General features: G+C 49.2%; 1 protein-coding gene across 4 annotated transcripts in view; it reads left to right on the top strand.

The window, feature by feature from the left end:
* The window catches only part of PRKG1 (protein kinase cGMP-dependent 1), a 374,310-nt gene that overhangs the window by 324,881 nt on the left and 25,849 nt on the right, over nucleotides 1–23,580 (top strand). For all 4 annotated transcript variants that reach the window (XM_048311091.1, XM_048311090.1, XM_048311092.1 and 1 more), the window contains one exon: nucleotides 19,834–19,930. In XM_048311091.1, coding sequence (XP_048167048.1) covers nucleotides 19,834–19,930 — 97 coding nt within the window. The remainder of the gene's footprint in view (nucleotides 1–19,833; nucleotides 19,931–23,580) is intronic.

Genomic DNA, 23,580 nt, shown 5'->3' with positions numbered 1-23,580 from the left:
CTTGGAACTCTTGGAGGAGCCCAAGATGGGAGAGTGGCTGGCAGCAGGCCAGGCCAGGGCAGGGACTCTTGGAACATGCAGGGAAATTGCCAGGGAGGCCCTGCGGATGCTGGCTTGGCACCAATTAAAAAGGCACCCCTCGGCTGCTTTGAAACATCAGCCATGCCCTTAAATTCCCCCACTTCCAGCTTCCCAGCCATTTCCTACACTCAGGGAATGAGGGCCTGGAGTTCAGCTTTGAAGGCCGTTTTACCAACCCCACAATCCCAAATCAGCTGCTTAATAGCGATGCGGGAGCTGAGTTGTCACATTTTGCATCTGGGTCAGATTCAGACATGAAAATATTTAAGAGCTGAGCGAGTGCTTAGTGAGGATGTGACCTCCTGCCTGGAAAAACAGCAGATCTAGGAGAAAATGCTGCTCCAAGCTTTCTGCTCCCTGCAGCTCACGCGTGCCCTTGCTAAGTATTGAAGCTGACATTTAAAGCAAAAAGGATTTACTCTCATATTTTATGGCTGCAGCCTCTGCAAAGGGTAAAGTCCTGCAGGAGTGAGCCTTGCACCAGTCACAGACCACACTCAGCACGTCCCAAAGTCCCCTGAAAATTAAATATCATCAACTGCTTTTCTTCCAGCCAGCTAAAACTCTGCTCATTTAAACTTCCTTTTAGTGGGCTTGGGAAATGCAGCAGCAAAACGAAGAATATTTCCTCCTGTTTCTGCTTGTGTTCCAACCTCTCCGTTGTTTCTCAAGCAGGCAGGTTTTTATCAGTGCCTCATTATCCAGGACAGCTCCTTGGAAAGGCAAGAACCACTCAGACTTCTCACAGAGAAAGGGGAGGTGCAAAACCTGGAAACAAGCAGTGCTGACCTTCCCTTTCCTGCTGGCTTGGTGATGGTAGGAGGTGGGAGGCTCTCGACTGAAGTGTCCTTTCATAGTGAATCTCTTTGCATGGCTTCAAGCATTTTGCAATATTGTTTTAAACATGGCTGGGGGGAAAGAAATTTGAATCTTTTTTTGACCTGCAGCATCTCCTGGGCCATTAAACAGAGGAGCTGAGCATGAGAAAACTGAGCTTGGGAGGTGCCAGGGCTTCATTGCTCAGAAACTCCACAGGAGCTGCTCCAGTGAATTCCCCTTCTAAGTCACTGAGTGTTGGATGGCGCAGCCTGGCTTGGAAATGAAAATAATCACACACACCTCAGCTATTTGAAAGTTTTCCTAATTTTCCCCAAGTTTCAGTGGATGGAATTGCTTAGAAAATGAACATTTCTAGTAGAGGGTGTCATTCCTTCTGCTGCAGAGGCTCAGGAGAGGCTGATCTGTGTCACCCCTTTGGAGAAGGCACAACAGGGGTGCCCAAGGATAAACACTCCTGGGATCTTTGTAAATGGCCATTGCAAGTGTTTCTAGGAAAAAAAAAGATTCAATCATATTTTATTATGGCCTTCTAAAAACTCTCCAGAGCTTGGCATAGTTTGTAGTCCCAGTAGTATCTCTGTCCCATTTCCAGTGTTCTTGTTGGGAAGAATCGTCATGTTGGAATAGAATTGATAATCCCAAAGTGATCATTTTCAATTAAATTGATAATTTTCCTGAAGTTCTTCATCTTTTCATCTTTAAAAACCCCCTTTCACGGTTAAAAATAAAATTATCCAGGACCACTTTCCAGATACTTCCAAAAGCATCCTGCCTGCTCTTTCCCCAGAAACCCATTTTTACAGTGCTTTTTACAGAGAACTTCCACACTTGTGCCAATATTCATTTAAAATGATGAAGTCCACCTGAGAAGGGCCTAAATTAGCGCACAGCTCCAGTGTTGAGGGCTGAGAATCCAGAGGGACCTGGGGCAATTTGGGGGAGTCAGGGTTTTGCTGGGGTTTTGCTGCCTCCAAAACGAAATAATCCAGGGAACAGCTCAACTTCAGCAAGTGGGATCAGCCTCTTGGGGTGATTGAGGAAGTCAGGATCAGATTGTGAATGAGGAGCTGGGGTTTTGCTGCCTCCAAAACGGGAAAATCCAGAAAGCATCTCAGTTTCAAGAAGCGGGATCGACCCCTTCCCAGTGACTCTGCGGGTTATCATCTGTGTGCTATCTCTCTCTTTGATAAGGTGCAGCCTTATCTGGCTCTGCCATTAGAAAAGCGCAGCGCCCGTTAGTGATATTTATTTGTCTAATAAAACACAACATTTCCAGCTTGGACCTGTTCATTTGGATTTTACACTTCTGCTCTTTACGCTCAGTTTCTATGGGAACCTGGGCTGTTATAGCAGTGGAGAATAAAGAGGTGATGAGAACTCTTGGAAAACACAGCTCCATTTTTCCCCTGAATTGCCAGGCACAAACACTCAGCTTAGAGCCAAATAAACTGAGAAGGGAACAATTAAGGCGGGAGAGTTGATAATCATTGAATCCCTGCTTGCTGAAACATCTCAGTTATGCTCTTCTGCTTGGAAAATCCAGGTGTGATGCTGAAAAGTTGGGTTTGGGGAGGAGATAACAGGTTGTGGTGCTTGGCTTTATGGCTATTTTAGCGCAGACTAGAAATTTTATCAACGCCCTGTCTTTTCGGTGCAATTAATTACAGCTGATGAGGTGGAAACGTGGCTCATGTACAATTCTGTACACGAGAAACACACTCCAGGTCACCCATCCTTCAGGATCTGCTGTGTCTCTCAGTGGTTAATGCAGATGAGCTGAAATAACGAGCGCAGAATAGTTGGGCAAATGCCCTTAAGGACATTCCCTGCCGCAGCACGATCTGAATTCTGGACGAGGTGCTGGACTGAGGCTTGGACTCGATGATCTGACAAGTCTTTTCCAACCTAAATGATTCTGTGTTTGCATTTCCACCTGACTTGGAGGGATGTGGGCTCAGTGCTCTGAATACAGAGTGTCAGCAAGGTGAAGATGAATTTTACATCTTCCAGCAGGTCTGCATTTATAATCCAGCAGATTTGAGGAACTTGATGAGGATATAAGCAACAAAAAGGCTTTTGAAACAGTTGGTGCAGAGAAGCTGTGGCTGCCCCTGGATCCCTGGAAGTGTCCAAGGCCAGGCTGGACACTGGGGCTTGGAGCAGCCTGGGACAGTGGAAGGTGTCCCTGCCCATGGCAGGGGGTGACACTGGGTGGGCTTTAAAGTCTCTTCCAAACCATTCCATGATTCTGGGATTTCAACAGAGTCACTTGCTCAACACCAGCAGAGCCTCTGATGTTGGAGGCTCCAGGAAAAAAGGCTTTTTTTTCACAGCCCTTGGGCCGAAATTGGCTCATCCTTCCATCCCGGAATCCAGGGGAGGGGTTTGGAGCCCTGGCAGCTTTGGAAATACCATGGCTGTTGTCAAAAGGCCTCACACAGAAAGCCTCAAAACCCACCCTGCTAAAAAATAAACAGTGAACCACATATTTTGTGCCTTAATAAGCTAAAACACTGGCAGCTACTTAAAAAGGCAATTTTGATGTATTCCTGAGGGATGCAGGCAGTCCTAATCCCAAGTATGGCTTACAAAGGAGCTCTGCCCCCCTGCCTTGCCTGGCGTTAATCAGGCTGAGGTGCCTGACAGGAAAATCTCCCAGAATTACATTTGTTCGGCACAGAGCTGAGCTCAGGCCTCCCCTGATTCGTTTTCAGGCAAAGGGAAGCTCATTTGAAAGCTCCACTGCTAATTCCAGGAAAGGAAGAAGGCATTAAGGCTCTGCTGGGAGTTTCAAGTGACAGCAGAGCCATTAGTGGAGGGGAAGTGCAGGAAGATGATCTTTATCAGAAACCACATGTTTGGCTGTGTAGTTCAACCCCAGCAATCACTATTTACCCCTTGGTCAAGGATTGTTTTATTGCATTAAAAAAGAAATGTTTGTGGGTCTCTCCTTCCTCCCAGTGAGCAGCAGGTGGAGTTTGGGTGTTTATTGAAGGTGCTGAAGGTGGGAGGAGTAAAAGCTGCTCGTGAAGGAAGAGAGGATCCCCTCTGAAAATAGAAAAGGGCTTTTGGAAGGGTTTTGTGTAGACTGAGCAGGAGGTGATACTGGAGAAGGGAAGGCCTTTGGAAAGAATCTCTCCATCTTTCTTGGGGAGCCCCTTCAGGCACTGGAAGGCCCCAGTGAGGTCACCCCAGAGCCTTCTCCTCTCCAGGCTGAACAATCCCAGCTCTCCCAGCCTTTCCTCCCAGCAGAGCTGCTCCATCCCTCTGCTCATCCTGGAGCCTCCTCTGGGCTCGCTCCAGCAGCTGAAATCCTTGCTGTGATCTGGGTTTTGTCTGGAACACTCCCACAAAGGGATCATCCCCTTAGGAGGGCCAAGGTTTCTGTTGGACAAGCATGAGGAGGGTGGGTTTGGTGTGCAGCATTCTGCTCCATTCTGTAACATCTTTCCAGGAGCTCCAGAGGCTGCCAGAGTATTCCAGGGAATATCACCACATGCTTGCTCTGCTTCTCCATGTGCTTCCTGTTCTCCTGAGGAGAAAAATGGGCCTTTGACCTGATCCCAGACATGCCCCAGGTGATCCGCCTGAGGGTAAATCTCCAGTGGATCTTCATTTTCCACATCAGGAAATGGATCTGAAGAGATGAAGTGAATTAACCAGAATTCATAAAAAAAACAGGTCTGACACCCTCCTGCTCTCCCCCATCTTCAGGGAACAGCTGGCAGAGAAGGAGCCCGAGTGGGAAGAGCTTCACCTGCAGAATGATTTCCCCTGTAAGGAGCTAACATGGGGTCATTACAGCACAGAATTAGGCTGTAAAAGTCAGGTACTGAAATGTGGACAAGAGTTGCTAGAGCAGGGCGTGTTCAGCATTATCCCGGATAGTAAACATTCAGATAGTCCAAAAACCCCTGGATTTTAGTGAAATAATATCTCCCTTTACTAAATATATCCTGAAAATGCTGAATTGTGGGCAGTTTTCAGGCTGGGGAGTCCCAGTATGCTCAGCCATGACTCCTGTGGTGCTGTAGTTTGTATAAAGCCAGGCTGTTTTCCTGCTCCTTCCCTGGTGATCCCTGACATTCCATCCTTCTTCTTGCCCATCAGCATGGAGCTGATGCTTCCCTAGGGCTGTCTTAGGGGGAATCGTCATCCCAGAGCCTGGTTTTGGCATTGGAAGTTTGGGGTTTTTTTTCTATCTCATTTTCATTTCATCTTTATTGGAAAAGTGCTGAGGTGCTTCTGCCAGGCCCTTCCCAAGGTCCTTCTGCAGCTTTCTAGCTCACTCCATTTCTTTTCTGCTGCTCTGAGTGTCTGGATGTGCACAGAAAACCTCCTAGGTACCTTTACCTGTCTGAATTTTGACTCCATCAAGCAGCACCAACTCCAGCAGAGTACCCTCAGGGTCACAGGTGGTGTCCCTCTGCTCTGCAGATCAGTTCTTTCTCCATGAGAAGACTTTTCCTGGCAGCTTCGTGTCTTTAATAGCCTTTGCTGATGAACATTCTGAGAGAACTTTTGGAAACCACATCCAACTCTGTCAAGCAGATCAACCTTTAGTGTGACCCCTTCAGGAACCTCAGTATGTCTCTTTATGGGAGACAGTAAATCGATTTTATTCTGCTCTTGATGAGTTTTCACTTACAGATACAAATGATACAAGCTGGAGGTCCCGAGGTCAACTCTGTGAGACCATCACAGGCTCACGGAGTTACTGAGGCTGGAAAAGCCCTCCCAGCCCATGGAGTCCAGGCTGTGCCCGATGCCCACCTTGTCTCCAGCCCAGAGCACTGAGTGCCACCTCCAGCCCTTCCTTGGACACCTCCAGGCATGGGCACTCCAAAGCTCCCTGGGCAGCCCCTGCCAAGGCCTGAGCACCCTTTCCATGGGGAAATTCCTGCTGCTGTCCAAGCTGAGCCTCCCCTGGCCCAGCCTGAGGCCGTTTCCCCTTGTCCTGTCCCTGTTCCCTGGCAGCAGAGCCCGACCCCCCCGGCTGCCCCCTCCTGTCAGGGACTTGTGCAGAGCCACAAGGTCCCCCCTGAGCCTCCTTTGCTCCAGGCTCAGCCCCTTTCCCAGCTCCCTCAGCCGCTCCTGGGGCTCCAGCCCCTTCCCAGCTCCGTTCCCTGCCCTGGACACGCTCCAGCCCCTCCAGGGCTCTCTGGCCGGGAGGGCCCAGAACTGGCCACAGCCCTGAGGTCCCTCAGCAGGGCCAGCACAGGGGACGGGCCCTGCCCTGGGCCTGTGGCCACCCCATGGCTGGCCCAGCCCAGCGGCCATTGGCCTCGTGCCCCCTGGGCACCCCTGGGCTCCTGTCCAGCCGCAGGCACAGCACCCCCAGGGCCTTTCCCGACGGGCCCTTTTGTTATAAACGACCCAGATCCGCAGTGGATATGAGTTATTAAAATTTACTGAGAACGCAAAAAACCCATTCGCAAAGCCGAAGGCCAGCGCTGCGAGCCCAGCGGGCTGCCAGAGGCTCGCTCCGGACGCGGCGGATCGGCCTTTTCCCGCCTCGCGCCTGAGGCGCAGCAACCCCGGGCCTTGCGTGGCCACGCCCCCCTGTCAATCTCCTGCGAGCCCGCGCTTTTCTGCCGCTGAGGCGAGCGGCGTTTGCGGCGGTCAGCGCTGCCCTCGCTCCTCTCATGGCGCTGCTCCCGCAGCCCGGCCATGGGGCAGCAGCTCGCTCCCCACAGAACGGGCACTGCCACAGAAACCCACCCAGCCGCCGCCAAACCAAACCTGTACCATCAAAGCCACCCCGACAGCATTAAACCTTTAACATGTATATTAGACCTTTGATATTTCCGCCGGATAATATCATAATACCCAACATTATAGTCCCTAATATAACCTATAATAGAACTCATAATTAATACAACATATGGCGAAAGCCAACCTTCAAAAGTCATTCCTAACGCTTTCCAGCCCCTCTGCCGCAGCCTGGAGCTGCAGGGCTTGGGGTGAGCCCAGGGCAGGACGCGGCACTTGGCCTTGCTGAACCTCAGCCCATGGATCCAGCCTGTGCTGATCCCTCGGCAGAGCTTCCTGCCCTCCAGCACACCCACACTCCCACCCAGAAACGTTCTAAAAAGTTTTGTTGCCTCCCGAGGAAGCAGTGAGGGTGTAAATCTGTTGCTCCGTGCAGATGTACAGAATTCCAGTGTATCTGTGCTACCTACAGAAAAGTTTTGTCAGGGAATTAGGGCACCCTGGAGAGCTGCAGGGCATGCAGGGAGGCTGAGGGGCACTGGGAGGGGAGGCATTGGGACAAACTGGGAACGTTGCAGTTGTTTGATGAAAATAATGACGATGCTTTGAAAAAACGGCGCTGCTCCATAAAAGCAGGACAGGAAGCAAATGAGAGCGTGGAGGAGCACGCGGATGTCCCCAAAGGCCAGGCCTTCCTAGAGCTGCTTGAGGGTGCATGGCAGTGAGCTGAAGGATCCTCTCTGGAAACGTGGGATATTCCTGCCCTCCAGTGGAAGCATGGAAAAGTGCTGGATAAGGGATGGGAACCTTCCAAGCATGCTAAGAAACCCTCAGGAAGCTCCTTGCTTTTGATCCGCTGTCCCCTGAGCTGCTCCTGGCGTTCTCTGCTGGAGCCCTTGGGCCCCTCTTTGTTCCCCACCCCAGACCTGCCTTTGTCCCATGGAATTTTCCAGAGCTCGGCACTGATCCAAGGGGATGGTGTGTGAGAGTCCAGTGCTGGGAACGTGGCTTGGAGGGGTTTTGGGGGAGCACTCATCTGTGCAAGTTCAGCTCCTGGGATGGCAAGAGCTCTTCTCCAGAACAAGCTGCATGCGTGGGAGGTGTTTTAGGAAATACTGTGCTCCATCAGAAAAGCAGGAATGCCATTGAACTGCTGGGATGTGCAGGGTTTGCTGCCTGGATTCCCCAAATGAGCCAGCTTGCATCCCTTTCCCAGGCAAGGAGTTCACTGAGGTAAAAAACCCTGGGAGTTCAGGTGCTTTGTTTGGCTCCTTGTTTTCCTAATCCCTTCCTGATTATCACAGGACAATATTCCAGTGTTGGCAGAGCACTGGGGAGTTTCTCCGGCGGTGGATTTCGGCGCAGCAGCGAGAACTCTGCTTTTCCCTGGCTGCCATGTGTTAAATAAATAAATGCCTGATAAGAACTTCCTTTTATCTGGTCAGGACAAGCTGTGAGATCGAACAGCTCCTGTCTCACCATGTCAGACACGAACAGCTTCCAGGGCAGCCTGGGAAGCACAGCTCTGGGCTCTGATGCTTTCAGACACTGCAAGGAGGGGCCTTGAGTTTCCCAGTCTATCCCAGTTCTGTGCAGATCTGTTGGAAGTGCCTCAGTGCATCCAGCTGGGTCCTGTCTCTGCCCGTGGCCTCCAGCAGGTGGCTGGAAGGGGGAGAAGAGCAAAGAGGTGATTATTGATTTATTGATTTATTGATTGGGAGCCTCCAGTCTCCAGCGATTTGGGACTCGGGCACTTCCTGCTGTCAATAGATTTGAGCATTCCTTGGTGGTTTCTCCTCCTGAATCTGCACAGCTGCTTCCCGTGGCACACCCTGACCTTTTCAACTTTGATCAGCTCCTGCCAGTTGTCTCTTCCCCTAGCACAGAATCCCATCCAGATCCATCACTTCCCCGTCCCTTTCCCAACCTTACTCCTTAGCTTTTGAGGTGAGAGCAGTACAGATGGATGAATGACCACCACCACCTGCTTAGGCAGGATTTTTTCCCCCTCACGGCATTTCTACAGGACTTCCAGTGTAGGCATTACCTTGTCCCTTTGTGTCTTTAATTCCTTGTGCAGTTTTTCACCTTGGGCTTCTGTTTGCTGGTTTTGGTGATTTCATATCCTTGACCAATGCTGTCATTTTACTTCTTCTCCCTGTTTTTCCAGTTCATCCCTAAAGATGTTGAGCAGGAAGGATCTGAGTGCTGCTGACCTCCCTCCATTAGGAAAACGACCGCTGCATTTCCTATTTTGCACTTTTTTTGTTTTAATCAATGCACAGACCTTCCTTCTTATATCACTTCTATAAGAGCCTTTCAAACCTTGTCAGATGGCTTTAGGAAATCCAAGCCAACTGCATCCAGCAGCTCTCTCCTCCCCACATGCCTGGGGTCTCCTTCAAAGAGCTCCAGTAGGCTCGGGAAGCGCCTTGGCTCTTCCCCAAAGAACTCAGATTTATCCATGTGTCAAGTGCTTCTGTTAGGACAGATGTTGGGTTTAGGGGACTACAGGGCTCTGGATCCCATCAAAAAGCCACTTCCATCCTCGAGGTCACACAGAAGTGCTGGGGGAGGCCCATCTGGTCCCTCCGTCGATGTGGGTCCCCTCATGACACTTCAGTGGGGTTCCCCTGGAGCTTCCCTGGGAAGGAAGATGTGCTGGGAGGGTCTCCCCAAGGCCTTCCATGTTGAGCCCAGGGGTAAAAAGGGCACTGAGCTTCTCTCACATGGCTTTGTTCTCCTCGGTGGGCTCTTTCCAGAGGGTCTCTGTAGGGTCTCTACAGCCCATGGTCAGGTTCGTGCTGCTGCTGTGGTCAGGAAGGGTTTATTATTTGGTTTGAAGCCTTTTGAAGTTGTTATTTGCTTTTTTTTTCTGTTTTATGGTGTTTTTCCTTTCAACTGGACCAGATTTGGTTCTTTTTTCTTTCCTCTTTCTTGATTTGTTTGAAACGACTTCGTATTTGAAGGGTGCTCTTGCTTTTAATGTCCTGGCTTGTGCTTCTGCTCAGCTGCTCCAAATTCCTGCTGGCCTCTCCTAGATCCACACTGGGTGTGTTTGCTGTGTCCAGATCCCCATGTGCCACTGCTGAGATTTCATTCTCCTCCTCAGCTCTTTCAGCTGCTCTTTGAATTCCCTTTTGGGACTTTTGAAGTGGTGCTTTTCTATGAAAGCTCTCTCTGGCAGTGGTAGATCTCAGCACATCGTGTTTTTTCTCTTACAAGGAGGTTCTCCCAAGGGTAGGACTTTGAATTGGGCTTGACTTACCTTTTCTGATCTGCCCTGGCTATCACTGCCCCTGGATCCCTGGCAGTGCCCAAGGCCAGGCTGGACATTGGGGCTTGGAGCAGCCTGGGACAGTGGAAGGTGTCCCTGCCCATGGTAGGGGGTGGCACTGGATGGGCTTTGAGGTCCCTTCCATTCCAAACCATTCTGAGATTCCATGAAATGCCCCTCAGCAGCCCTTGGAGAAGGAACACGAGTTCTCTCAGGGTAGATCTCTGCCTCTTAGCAGCTGCCAAGCTGGAAACCCAAGCTCACAAGGGATTTTTTCCCAGAGGATTTGGGCCATTGGAAAGAAGAACTGAGGGCAAAATGCTGACAAAGTTGTCTGAAACCCCCGGGACTTGAACAAATGCACAGTAAGTGGTGAGCACAGTGAACTGGACAAGTAAATGTGTCTGACATCATCAATATATTGATCTGTTCCTCACATTCCTTAAAAAATTGAAGAGGATAAAGCTGCAACCGAATCCTTTGAACGTGAGCATCGCCGTTGCCATGGGGACCTTCCTCCCTGCTGGTCCTGCCTGGAGGCTGGAGGCAAAGGGGCTCTTTGGTGTCGATGTGCTCAGCTGAGCCCCTTTGGGGCTGCTGGGATCTAATGAGCACTTTGCAATTAGCTGGGGAGGTTTTGTAGAGCAGAACTGTGATTTGAGCAATTTCAGGCTGTAGTTAGGCTGAGCTTTCCTTGAGATCATGTCTGGCTTTCCAAGGGTGGGACACGGCTCTTCCCCAATGAATCCCAACAACTTCCCTTAAAATACCTTTGGTGGTGTTCAATCCTTGGCACCCGGTTTGGTAGCTGGGATTTATTGCCCTCACAGAGTTCATTTGGAATTTTAATGAACAATTGTTGTTTTGGACAGTATTCACATGTGTTCTCCTGGGTGTTTTCCAAAGGAAGAAATCCCCAAGGGATCTGTAGGTATTGCCTCAGAAGTCAGTCAGAAAAGCGAAAGGAAAAACCCTTGATGCCTTATTTTCCAAAGAGATTTTATTGCCTACAGATCCAAACTGTTGAATCCAGGAGGATGAGGAGAAAAATGAGGAGAAAAATGAGGAGAAAAGAGGGAATTCAGGGAATTGTCTCCTTCCTGACCAAAATACTCTTTTTTTTTTCCTTCTAAATTATTCAGGGATATTAAAGACCACCATGGGAAGTTTCTTTTTCACTGCCTTTGTGCCAACCATCTGCAAAATGCAGCTGATTCAGCTGCTCGGTGTGGGGGTTTAAACCCCAGTTTGCCCCAGGTATCCATGGTTTGATATGAATTACTTGGCTGTCGATAAATAACATCTTATGCTTTTCCATTTTATAGCAGATGTTCTTTCCATTGGAATGAAATGAGGTTGCCGAGGTCCGAGTGCAGCGTTTGAGGTGCCGTGAGAGGTCTTCTGCTCTTCCTTAGGATTTTGTTCAGCCTGGAATTCCAGGCTGTGCTGGGCCAGGATAGAATGTGATATGAGGCATGTCTTTGGTGTCCAGCTAAAATCATCCAGAGTTAAAGCAAGAGACCAGGAGAAAGGGAGGGGAAAGAGAAGGAACAACCCCCATCCTTAAGCAATATCCTTTAACACTGCACAGAACAGGAAACTCCACCAGAGGAAGGAATACTCCACATCCTCCCTCCGCCCCTTTTAATTAAAATGGATTCAGATCTGGAGGTTGTAATCAGACTGTTCTGTAGGGTGTCTTGTTTGAACTATTTCAGGACATTTTGGCATGAGGAATATTACAAATGTCGTTTTTACCCAGAGCTGAATCCAGCACTTCCCAGAGAAGGAGGTGGGGAGAGTCCTGTGGGAAGCGTGGAGCTGTTTCCTTAGGAGTTCAAGGAGGAACACGTGCATCTGGAAAACAAATACACATTTCCGTGGTGACCTCCCTGTGACTTCCAGAGAAAACCAGGGAGTGTGTTCCCTAAAAACCCTCCTTGTGCTCTACTGAGAGCGCTGGGGCTCAGGTCTGTACGGAGTTCCCATCACCTGGCATTTTCTATCCCGGTGTGTTTGACTGTCCCACCAAAACTGTGGCTTTTTCCTGGCACATCAGCATCGTGTGGATGCGTAAGGGACAATTCCACAACGTGGGCGCTGGGTTGGGATTTTGGGAGCTCGGACCCCTGGGGGCTCTCGTGGGCTTTAAAGGGAGCGATGCACCTGCCTGTGTTACCAGAGGAGAGGGTCCCACAGGAATATCTGGAGAAAAAGGGTGAGATTTGCATCTGAAGGGGTTTTCTCCCAGATGAGGTCCCACTGCGGGGTGGGAGGTGCTGAACCCAGCAGCACAAGGTGTTTAATGAGGTATCCCAATCTCCTGGCACGTTCAGGGCTTCCACAATACTCACTCCAAAAAATCCAGGCTTCTCAAAGAGCCTGGATGAAGAGAAGCACTTTCTGAGCTGCTTTGGCTGCATTTGAGTGTGTTCAGTTACAATTCTGGGTGAGATCTGTGCAACATCCAAGTCTTCAAAGCCCCAGAATTCCAACAAATCTCTTTGTTTAACTACTGAACCAACCCGGGATGAGCTCAGCTTGCTCCAGCAGCACAGTATCATGTTTGTGATGCTGAGCTCTCACTGAAAAGTGATTTGCTTTTAAAAAAGGGGAGGGGACACATGAACCTGTGAGGTTTTTAACCCTGTATTTTTAATTTCAGATCTCCCTCCCCTTCCAGAGGAAGTTAGAGATGCCATGGTGACACTGAACCGTGCCATAAATCCAATCCCTCCTGATGGGAGAGAATTTTCTAAAAGTCCTTGCAAGGAGTTTCAAAGATAAACCGAGACTTTTCCTGGAGTTTCAGGGCTTCCAGATAGTTGTTTATGAAGTCTTATCAGAGGAACAGAGCCACTAGCGTGACCCAGGTACAGCATAGAGCACAGAAAGCAGGAGAGAAGTCTCTAATTATCAAGATTTGCACAGTCTTTTAAAGATAATTTAACCAATAGTTACTAAAAACGTATGTTATTTTCACTTTCCTACCAATTATTCAGTAACACGGCCAGGAACTGCGGAATTCCTCATCCAGTCATTCCAAACTACTTTTACTGCAGAATATGGAGTAGTAAAGGAAGAAGGGAGAAAGTTTAGAGAACAACAACAATCCTTCATTTTGATATTTTTTACTCTTATCTATTTACTACAAAGAGAAGCCCAAAACCTCTAAAATTTTTCACCCTGTGACAATCTTACATAGCAGTCTATCACCTAATTCACACCACTGTGTTTTCTAGTTCTTGTCTGATCGTAGGCAGGTTTTCCAAGGTTGGAGGTTAAAACAGTGTTTTTCAGGGGGGCAAGAACCCTTAAAAACAGGCAGAGAAATATTCTCAGCACTCTGGGTTCCCACACCGTGGCTTCAATATCTGGTTTAGCTGCCACTCCAAGCTCCACTGCTGTAAGAAAATCTAAAGCAGGGGATGTGCAATTTTCTCCTGATGCGAAAGGCTGTGATCTCAGGTGCTGGGGCATCCAAGAGAAATTCCCAGCCCTGAAGATATGGCCTTGAAAAGAAATCCAGCCTTTCTTTTCCATGCAATGGTCCCTGCAGCTGCAGCTTCAAACCCAGCGGCACCACCAGCACAGGGCTTTTAAAAATCCCAAGGAAAAGGCTCCTGGTTTGGATTTCTGAAGGTGTCAGATGTGGAAGGCAGTGGGAGGAGAAGCTAAATCAGGAGTTCAAGCCACCCCAGAAGGATGGGCTGAGGAATCCTAGCCTAGGAATTCCTGGGTTATTATTCCCATATGTTCACCCTACATCCATCTACAGATCCATCCTTCCACTCTTTCAGTGGGGTTTGCAATTATAAAACATCGAGAGCAGCAGATGAGTTTGATGTTCTCCTCCTCGGTCTTCCTTGGGGCAGGGCAGCAAATCCTCCTCTGGAGGTAAATCCTGTCTGAGCAGCCAGGATCTGTGGGTGACATCCATCCCTCCCTGGGCTGGCTCGGCATTAGGGTGGCTAATCCCAGGCAGGAGTTATCGATGGAGATATCCTGGAATAACTCTGGGATCTGAATTCGTGAGCGAGCTCAGAAATGGCAGTAATATGACAGAGCTGGGAATGAATTCAGCTGTTCTGTCACATTTGTGATGGGCAGGAAAACAGGCAAAGAGCTGCGCTTTTCCTCAGAATCATCCTTCCCAAGGCAGCTTTTCCTGAGGGGGTCTTTGGGAAGTTCCCAGGTGCATTTGTGCATCAGGAGGGAGATGGACACGTGGTGCCCAGAGGAAGGAGCACAGAGGCCTTTCCCACACATCCAGGACATTGTTATTCCCTGCTCTCACTGCCTGCTCTGCCTGAGGGGAATTTTGGGGCAAACACCCCCCTTCCAGCTAATCCGTGGAGACCTGGGAGTGCTCAGATCCTGAAGAGGTCTGGAGAGCAGGTTTGGCCTTTCCCAGCAGAGGTTGGGTTCATGCCCTGGTTATTTTTTCCTGCTGCAAAGGTTTGTCAAGGAACATCACCCCCCAAAAGTCCTGACCCCATGATTGATACCTGTGGGGAATGCTGGATAAGGGTTTGCATGTGGGATGGGACCTCTGAGAGGACGAGTGGCCACGCACCATGAAGAAATAGGGATTTGCTCTCAGTGCCTGCCAGGAATTTGCTTTCAGCCATTCCCAGGCTCTGGATCCCACTGGTTGTGTTGATGCCCTGTGGCTGTCCCTCTGCCTGAGCCCTCTCAAACAGAGCACAGCTGAAGCTCAGCATCTCATGGACACCACACGAGGTGCTTTTGATTTCACTTTCACCTATTCCTAGATTCCCCCTTGCCCCAAATCCTTGGGGAACACGTGATCCTGAGCTTTTGGGAGTCATTGGAGCCAGCAGGGAAGGGAAGGCCTGGCAGCCCTGCCACCATTTGCTGCATCTGCTCTTCCTCACATCACTTTCAACTCTGAAACCTGCTGGTGACAGGAATTCCAGCTGTGTCCCTTTGGAATTGCACCTTTCTTCACACAACAGCATGAATCCAATCTAGGGAGCTTTCCATGATTTCAGGGTACCAGGCAGGCCAGGTCCCATGGATAGACCAGACTCAGGTGGATCATTTCATCCCAGCCAAAATACAGACAGTCAGATGGGGAGAAAGAGCAGTCACAGAATTGGGGATTTGGGGGAATTTTTGCTTTCTTCTACACAGATTTTTTTAAGTGCCCCATCAGCTGAAGCAGCATTTAATAAGAAACAAATTGTGGCTGCCCCATCCTTGGAAGCGTTCAAGAAAGGGTTGGGAGCAATGTGGTGACGTGGAAGGTGGTTGGAACAACATGATCATGAAGGTCCTTTCCAAGCCAGACTATTCCATGATTCCCTGATCCCTTTAGAATCTTGCTGTATCTTAAGAACCATGAGGAGAGGACTTTTAGTGGGCACAGAAATAGGGTTTAGTTTTGGCAAATATTTCCCTCCCCACCCCACCTGTGGATCTCAGGCTCATTTCACCTGTGTCCCCTTGCAGGCTGGCTCTGATCTCACCATCCAGGTGCCACCATTCCACCTTTCCCAGTTTTCACAGAGATTCCATATTTCCTTCTCCAGAAATGCATCTCCTCAGTGATGGGTGAGGTAGTGACTAGGCTGACCAAAAAACCAAGTAACAGGCTGCTGGTGTCTGTCAGTGGGGAAGGCTCTCAAATTCTGGGTTTATCCCCCCAAACCGTTGGCATTTGCTCGGATCAGGGCGGTTGATTCCCATTTGGTTGCAGTTCCTGGCTGGCTGGCAGTCTGCAGGTGGAGAGGAGCCAAGTTTTCTCTGGAGATGACAGTTTGCTAACAGATGTCTGATGTTTCCCAACACGCTTAGGATGGGATTCAGGAGCTACTTTAGCTGAGCTGAGCAGTTGGGTAATTGCAAACCTTTGCTCCTCACATCTTCTTGTTGATCAGCTGCCCGGGTAACGCGATTATTTCAATTTTTTCGTTGTTGTTCATAGGTTTAGGAGGCAAAGCTTGAAATATCTCTCAGAGTAATCATTGTCCTAGGAGGCAGTGGCTCATTTAAATGGGGGGAAACCTCCAAAAGTGCAAGGAGCCACAGGATTTCCTCTCCCCTCGGGCAAAGCATTGCCCAAACACTTGGGCTGTGGCTCCTGCACTGCCATTTCAAAGGATTGGGGTATTGGAAGATGGAATTTCCTCCTGAGCCCCCTGATTACTCTGGTGTCTTGTACACGGTGCCTGTCCCTGCCAAAGGGGAGGCTGAGGCCAGGCAGCTCCTCAGGAACAGGAGGTTTATTTGGAGGCGGGGAAAGGAGTGGTGTTCCCAAGCCCCAGCTCTTCCAGAGGAGGTTTCAGGAGGTTTCTGCCATTCAGATTCCCAGGAAACCTTGGAGAAGAGCTTGGAGACTCTGCAGGATGCTCTTGCCTAACTCAGACCTGAACATCGCCCGTGCTGCTCTCTGAGGTCCCACCCTGCTGTCAGCTGCAGGAGTGGGCTGTGAGCTCTGCTAGGCTTGGGCTGCTGTCAGTAGGTACAAAACCGTGCTTCAATAAGCAAAAAGTCCCATTAGGAGCACACTGGGAGTTGATTCCTGGTGTCCCACAAGGCTCCTGTGAAAAGCTCAGCCTTCATTTTAAAAGCTCTTTATTAACAGACTTTTCCTTGCTTTTGGATCACACATTCCCCATATCTTTTCTTACTGTGCACTTCCAGCTATGATTTTCCAGAGATTTTGACCTGGGATGAGCAGCCCAATTACCAAAATATCCAGGGAAAGGCTCTTTCTTAATTACAGCTAATTCAACTGGAGACAAACAAGCCCAGAAATCCCAGTGCAGGAAGTCCAGGCCTTGTGCCTGCACAGCTCCAGCGTGGCACTGACTGTGCCTCCAAGGTGTCTGCCCAGCACACCTCTCATCCATTAATTCAGGAATTTGAACTCTTCCAGAAGTCAGAAAAGCATTTGATTATTTGGAAAGTCTCCAAGCACTGCCATAAAGCTGGGATTTACAATAAAACTGCCTTTCTGGTTAAAGAGGAGTGGCATGAGTGGCGTCTCCACAGTGGAGAAAAGCACCCTGCCCTGGCACAGGTGGATTTGTCCCACACAGGGATGAGTTATTCCCACCTCATCCTGAACAAGTGGGGTCAAACTGTCCCTACCCTCATCCCACCTCTGTTCTGTGGAACTGCTTCCTTGAGCACATTGGCCACAGAGGCTCTGGGCTCTCCTCCCTGGGGCTGTTGCAGAGCTGTGTGCACACAGTGCTGGGCCTGTGCTCCGCGATGGCCCTGCTGGAGCAGGGAGGTGCCACCAGGTGTGGTCCCTTCCAGCCTGAGCCATCCTGTGAATATCCCAAACGTTCCCGAGTGTCGCAGATTCTTTATTCTGATCCAGAACTGAATGTTTTCCTACAGAAAAATATTAGTATTTCAACTTCTGTGTTCCTTGGCACTGCCCTCCCCGTGCCTTGGAAGGCTCTCTTTGCTTTGGGAGGGGATAAAATCAAACATCACACATGTTTTTCACCATTGTTCTGTCCAGTGAGGAGCTCACGCTGCAAAACCTTGGGAGCTTCCGTTCAGGGAGCAGCATGCTCGGCTTCAGGAATTTGGAAGGAATTCTGAACTTCATGATGAGGATCATACCCCCGATTTCTGATTTAGCTTGGGAATATTTGTATTTTCACCTTTTTATTGAAGATATTTATCCTCCAGCTTAGCAGGTTTGAAATGCAGAATGACTTAATTTATAGGAATTTGGTGTTTAAATGGACTTGGACTTTTGTAGCTGGGAATAAAACAGAATTCCAGTGTGGCTGTTGTTGGTGGGCACGGGAAGAGCTTGCTTGCCTGATTTTACCGTGGTTTGGTTTCACTACATATTTTTGGCCTTTCTTTTGGGTTTTTGAGGCTTGTTGCAGTGTATTTAGAGAGAAACACATCCAGTGTGTCCCATCTGCTTTGCTGCACTTGTATATGCTCGCTCCATCCAAGGAGTCTGGCAGAGGGAATTAGCCAAGGCATTTCCAAAAGCGATCCCAAGGATGCAGCAAGGATTTTTCTCAGCAAAATAATCCAGTTTTATCGTGTTGCAACGCAAATCCAGAAGATTTCAGCCTCCTGGTCCAGGAAGGTGTCCCTGTCCATGGCAGGGAGGTTGAAATCAGATGGTCTTGAAGGTCCCTTCCAACCCAAACCATTGTATGACCCTGGCTCTGAAATTCCATCTGTTTGTGTGTTGGCAGGGAATTTTCCAGGCTGGGATTTCATCTTCCTGGCAATTAGAAATCATTCAAGGTATTTAACTGCTCTGTACATTCATCATGAACTGAGAAGCACTCCCTGCTCTGTCACCCCCGAAATGATGGCTCTGCCGTGCTGTGAATGGGGACATTTAAATCCTTTTTTAGCGCCAGCTCAGCGCTCACCTCGTGATGAGCACAGAGGGATCAATGAGCAGCTGTGGCACGCAAGGTTATCCCAAGTTCCCAGCGGGCTCCATGCTGATTGGGTTCCAAAGTCGGGTGCATCAGGAGCAAGGTCACCCATGGGATCTGGTGACAGCGTAAAAAATACAGCAGAGCTGAAGCCATCTGTTGACAGCACCCCCTGAGAGAAAATTGTGCTTTATTGCCTCAGACTTCGGGCTTCATGATGTGACACCTCTCACACTGCCAGATTCCTATTTGGAGTTTTCCCTTTCCACTTGGAAAATGACGCAGTTTTGCTCTTTCTCCCCCATTGTCGTTGAGGTTTTAAATAGAGCAGAGGAGGTGGTTTGAAAGGAATCTGCCAATAAATCAGTTCATGCTGTTGATGAAATAATCAGGAGGAGAATGTCCCAAAGCTGGGCAGGTGGGTACGGGAGTGGGATGGGGGCTCCTCTTCCCACTACTGTCACCCTGCACGAGTGAAGCCCCCAGTGATCCTGCTCTATCTGTTAACTGCAAACTATTCCAGCTAAAATGAAGCCCTGCACACCAAGCCAGCTGCCCCTGCACCTTCCAGGCCTCCCTCCATAATCCAGCACCTTCCCCTGCACCTTCCAGGCCTCCCTCCATAATCCAGCCAGCTCTTTATTCCCATAAAGTCACCAGCAGCCAAAGGTCGGACACGCGCAGGGCCTCTCCGGCAGCCGAATGTCACATTTTATGGAGGGGGTGGATCCTGCTCATCCATTTCCCCTCTGAGCCTTTCTAAAAATACCCTAAACCTTAACAAGGAGCTATTTTGGAGGGATCATGGTCATGGATAGGCATGGGAAGCTGATTTTGGCAGGCTTGCCTGGGCTGGATTTGTGTGCTCCTTACTCAGGGGCTTGGTGTTGTGGGACGGTTGGACATGGGAAAAACAGAGAGCATCGGGATTTTGGGACCTCCTGGCTTGGGATGTCTGCTCTGAGTGAGTTTAGAGGAGGAGAACAAGAGAAGATATCCTTTTGGGAATGTTGATCTGTGACTGAAGTAATTCATTTCGGGCCTTTGCAGTTTATCAGATCTGATTTCATAAAACCTGCCTGGGATTTCTCTCCAGGGACCTTTAGGGATCCTGCCACTTCCAATAAACATTTATAGAAACTGCTGCCAGCTTGTGGATAAGAGAAACTTCTAGGAGAGACTTTTACCTTCCAAAAATCCTTAAAGACACCAAAATATTTTTTAAAAAACCCCACGCAGGAGAAGATGGATAGAAAATTCCCAGCTGTAGCCTTGGGAGCTGGACTGCAGCCCCAGGCGTTGGCTTTGCACCCTCAGTAGGGATGTTTGCTATTCCCCCTTGGAAAACTGGAGCTGTGCTGGGATTGGGAGCAGCAGAATGCTGAGCTAAAAGCACATTTTGAGAGCTGAGATGGAAGTGCAGCAGGTAAAGGCTGGGCCAGGCTCCCGCAGCTCGGGGGCGGCGGCGCGCACTGCTCAGGTTTGCACCTCTAAGAAATTTCCATTTTTTCGCCTCAAAACCTCCAGATACGAAGCCGAAGCTGCCTTCTTTGCCAACCTGAAACTGTCGGATTTCAACATCATCGACACCCTGGGAGTCGGAGGGTTCGGGAGAGTGGAGCTGGTAGGTGACCTCTTCTTCTTTGTGTGACGTCCTAAAACAAGTGCTGTGTTAAAGGCTTCATTTTCTGTGGTATTACACCTCAGTAACCCCAAGAAAAGTGATCTGGTGGGATTAGATAGTGAAGAAAGCTGATTTACACTTCCTGAGACATAAAAAAGGTACCAGTAAATGTTTTGCAGTAGCCAAGAAGGATTTATGCCCTGAGAGGAGCACACATCTCCTCTCTCTTAAGTGGTTTATGGCATTGATTTATGGCCTTTTAGAGACAACCTGGAGAGCTGCATGGCTGGTGAGTGCTGGGATTGGAAAAGCAACCTAAAATCTTACTAAACCAAATCCAGAGTGACAGTAGAAAGCCTTTCCTACACATTTTTTATTCAAGCCTAGAGTGGTTCCACTTGGTCATCCTCAAAGCTGAACATTCAGCACCTGACCCATGACAATACATCCCAAAGAGGGACTTCTTTTTTTGCGCAGAATTGTAGAGAAAAGACAAAATCCGAGCCTGCTTTCGGCTCTGCTTGGCTTTGGAGCTCTGTGGTCTCCTTTAAAGCAGAGCCTGAGAGGGGGGTGACCCCTTTGTAACACCATGGGAACACAAGAACTTGGAGTAGGAAGGGGGAATTGGGTTACACCACGGAGGAGCTCCGGACACCGGACACTCGTGCACTATGTTAGGAACTCCTGCGAGCCTGGGCAGAGTGGGAACAGTTACTGTTGCCACCACAAAACCTCAGGGAAGTCTCCACCCCATGACCCTGCAGGAGCCAAGGGCAGCTGGGGGTTGGAAAATGGGCAAGACGAGGTGTTCTGGTGAGTATTTGTGATGTAAGGAGTAAATTTGGTGTGCAAAGCTCAACCTGCTCTTCCCTGTGGTTTGTTTCTGGCTTTTCCTGTACGGATGTGAAATCCTGTGGAGGAGGGAGCAACTATGAGAACGCTGATCCTTCCTGGGGCTGGGGGTTTCATTTATTGTTAGTTTGTTTGCTCTTCAGCTGTTGTTCACCAACAGCCTGGGAAGGATTCCCTCGCTGATGGGAAGGAGGTCCTTTCCCTGCTCCTGCTGCAGTCATTGCTATGGATTCTTTAGAGCAGGAGCTTGTGCTCAACCTCTCTTTTGAAGTCCCTCCATCCTCTCCTGACCAGAGATTTGTCTCCTAAATTAACATCACCACTGGCTTCTCTACCCTGGAGTGAGGGACCCCCCAGTTTGGGGCTTGGTTTGAGCCTTGGGAAGGTTTTGGCTTCATTTTTAAGCGTTTTGACACCTCAGCGTGTTCCAGGGCAGGTGCACAGGTTTGTCTCCGTGAGGGTTTGCTGGTGGGAGTCTCAAACCACAGCCTGGCCTCTGCCTGTGGCAGCTTTAAGGTGACAGAAACTCCACCCTGGTGTTGCGTGACCCTGGGCCAGCCGAGAGGAAGAGCAGGAGCTGCTCTGTCCCTTCGAGGTGTCAGCTCAAGGAGAAATAATCCATTCTGAGCCGATGTTCACATCTCAGAAGCCTCCAAGAAGCCCTGGAGCCACTTGGGGTGGGAAAAACATTCCTGGAGGTTTTCTTCAGGGGGGTGGGTGCCCCTCTCCTGAGCAGGAAAATGCTGGATAAGCTCATTTTCTGTGGTTCTTAACTGACACTGAATCTCACACAGATAAAACACATTTACAAGTGTGGCCCAACACACCAGATTTTGTTGTTTTTCTTTAAATTTTGTTACAAAGCAAAGAAAATATTCCTTTTGTCAACACGGAGCTTGGAATTGCTGCCTGATGCTTCCACCTCCTCCATGAAAAATATGGTTTATTATTCAGGGCTAAAATTATAAAATATATTGGAGGACTCAGCTCTTTTATTGCCTGCATATGGAAGTGCAGGAATGTTCCTGGAAAACATTCGCAGTTTTTGTGCTTTCCAGGAGTAAAAGGGATCAAGGAAGTGAAGGACATGGCAAGGAAAAGGAATTTTAGAGCTTTGGGCACGAAGTCCCAGGATGTCACTGCTGGAGAGGGCAACTGGTGGTGGCTGGGGGGGAAACTGGAGTGTCTGGGGTTGGGATTGGCCAAGAAGGAATAACATTGCCATTGGATGTGGTTTTCCAGACACCTCTGGGAATGCTGGTGGCATGGAGAGGTCGCCCTTTCCATGCATCCATGCACAGGGATGTGGTTTTTGGGTCAGACAGCCTAAAATATAAATTAGTTTCAATCCCACGGATGGTTCACGTGGAAATCCCTTTTTGTCTCGCTTTTCCAGGCAGTTTGTTTTCTGTATCTCAGGAATAAAGTCCAAAGCATTGGAATTCGTGTTGTTTTTTGGGTTTTCGGTGGCTCCCCGGTGCCTCTTCCAACATCCTTATGGATGCTCCTCTTCATCCCAAACTGGGCTACAGAATCGACTTTTATCCAGGTTTTTCTTGAGGGATAAACCATCCAGGGCTGGAGAAACCACAGCAAACGGTGGGAGCGGACTTTTTGGGATGCATCCACTCCTTTTTACATCTCAGCCTCCGTGCTTGGTGTCAGCTGAGCATCTTCTGCACTGGGATCCAGGGTTAACATTAGGAAGATAGGAATTTCAAGTGCCACCAGGATAGGGAATGTCACTTCATGTGACAGGGGACAGGGACGGAGGGCAGCTGTCCCCAGCCCTCAGAAATCATCTCTGCTGGCCTTAATTGCTCTTGGCTTTGTTCTTTAATTTCCTTTTCACTCAAGTCCTGTGCTCCTGATCATCCGCCCCAGGTCAGTTCTTCCGGGTTTAAATCAAGATTATTTTTGACAGCTCCACAATAAATACATTGGAGTAGCTGAATATCCGGGATTGGAGTCATTTTTCCATGAAATCAGTTCCTGTAGGTGAAGGCTGAGCACAGGGAGACTAAAAATCAGCTCCTTGCCTTCTGCACTCCTTCTGGCTTGGGGGTGGCCCCAAAAAGCAAAATTCCTTTGCCATGTGGAGATTTAATAAAGACACAAATGAAAACATGCACGTAAAACGTTCGAGCCGTGTTTTATGGGCTCTGGACAAAGTGGACACAGCGGAATTTTTTGCCTTTATTTATGTTTAAAGAGAATCTGGCCCCTGTTCTGAAGTGCAATTAAATCTCTTCCAGCCTCCAGGCTGTTTTATAAACAAAGCCATTAGTGAATTAATTAGATAACGAGGCAAAAACTGCTGCAATTGTCTTCTGATAGCCTGACAGATGCAGAACCGAGATATTTATTGGTGGAAATTTCCAACTGTGTCCGATTTCCAATTCCCAAGCGAGCTGTTTGTCCCAGCTATTGCAAAAAGATCATTTTTCTCTTGGAAATCTCCTGATTTTTTGGGTTTAATTGTCAGGAATTGCCTCAGGCTGGGCCAGGGGAGGCTCAGCTTGGACAGCAGCAGGAATTTCCCCATGGAAAGGGTGCTCAGGCCTTGGCAGGGGCTGCCCAGGGAGCTTTGGAGTGCCCATGCCTGGAGGTGTCCAAGGAAGGGCTGGAGGTGGCACTCAGTGCTCTGGGCTGGGGACAAGGTGGCCATCGGGCACAGCTTGGACTCCATGGGCTGGGAGGGCTTTTCCAGCCTCAGGGATCCTGGGATTCTGTGAATTCTTTGGCTTTTGAAAGAATGGATCTTTTGGGTGCCATCAAGGGGAAGAATTGGGGATTTC

The sequence above is a fragment of the Corvus hawaiiensis genome, chromosome 8, assembly GCF_020740725.1.
Source record: "Corvus hawaiiensis isolate bCorHaw1 chromosome 8, bCorHaw1.pri.cur, whole genome shotgun sequence".
NCBI classification, from domain to species: domain Eukaryota; kingdom Metazoa; phylum Chordata; class Aves; order Passeriformes; family Corvidae; genus Corvus; species Corvus hawaiiensis.
This window is presented reverse-complemented; position numbering and strand designations above follow the sequence as displayed.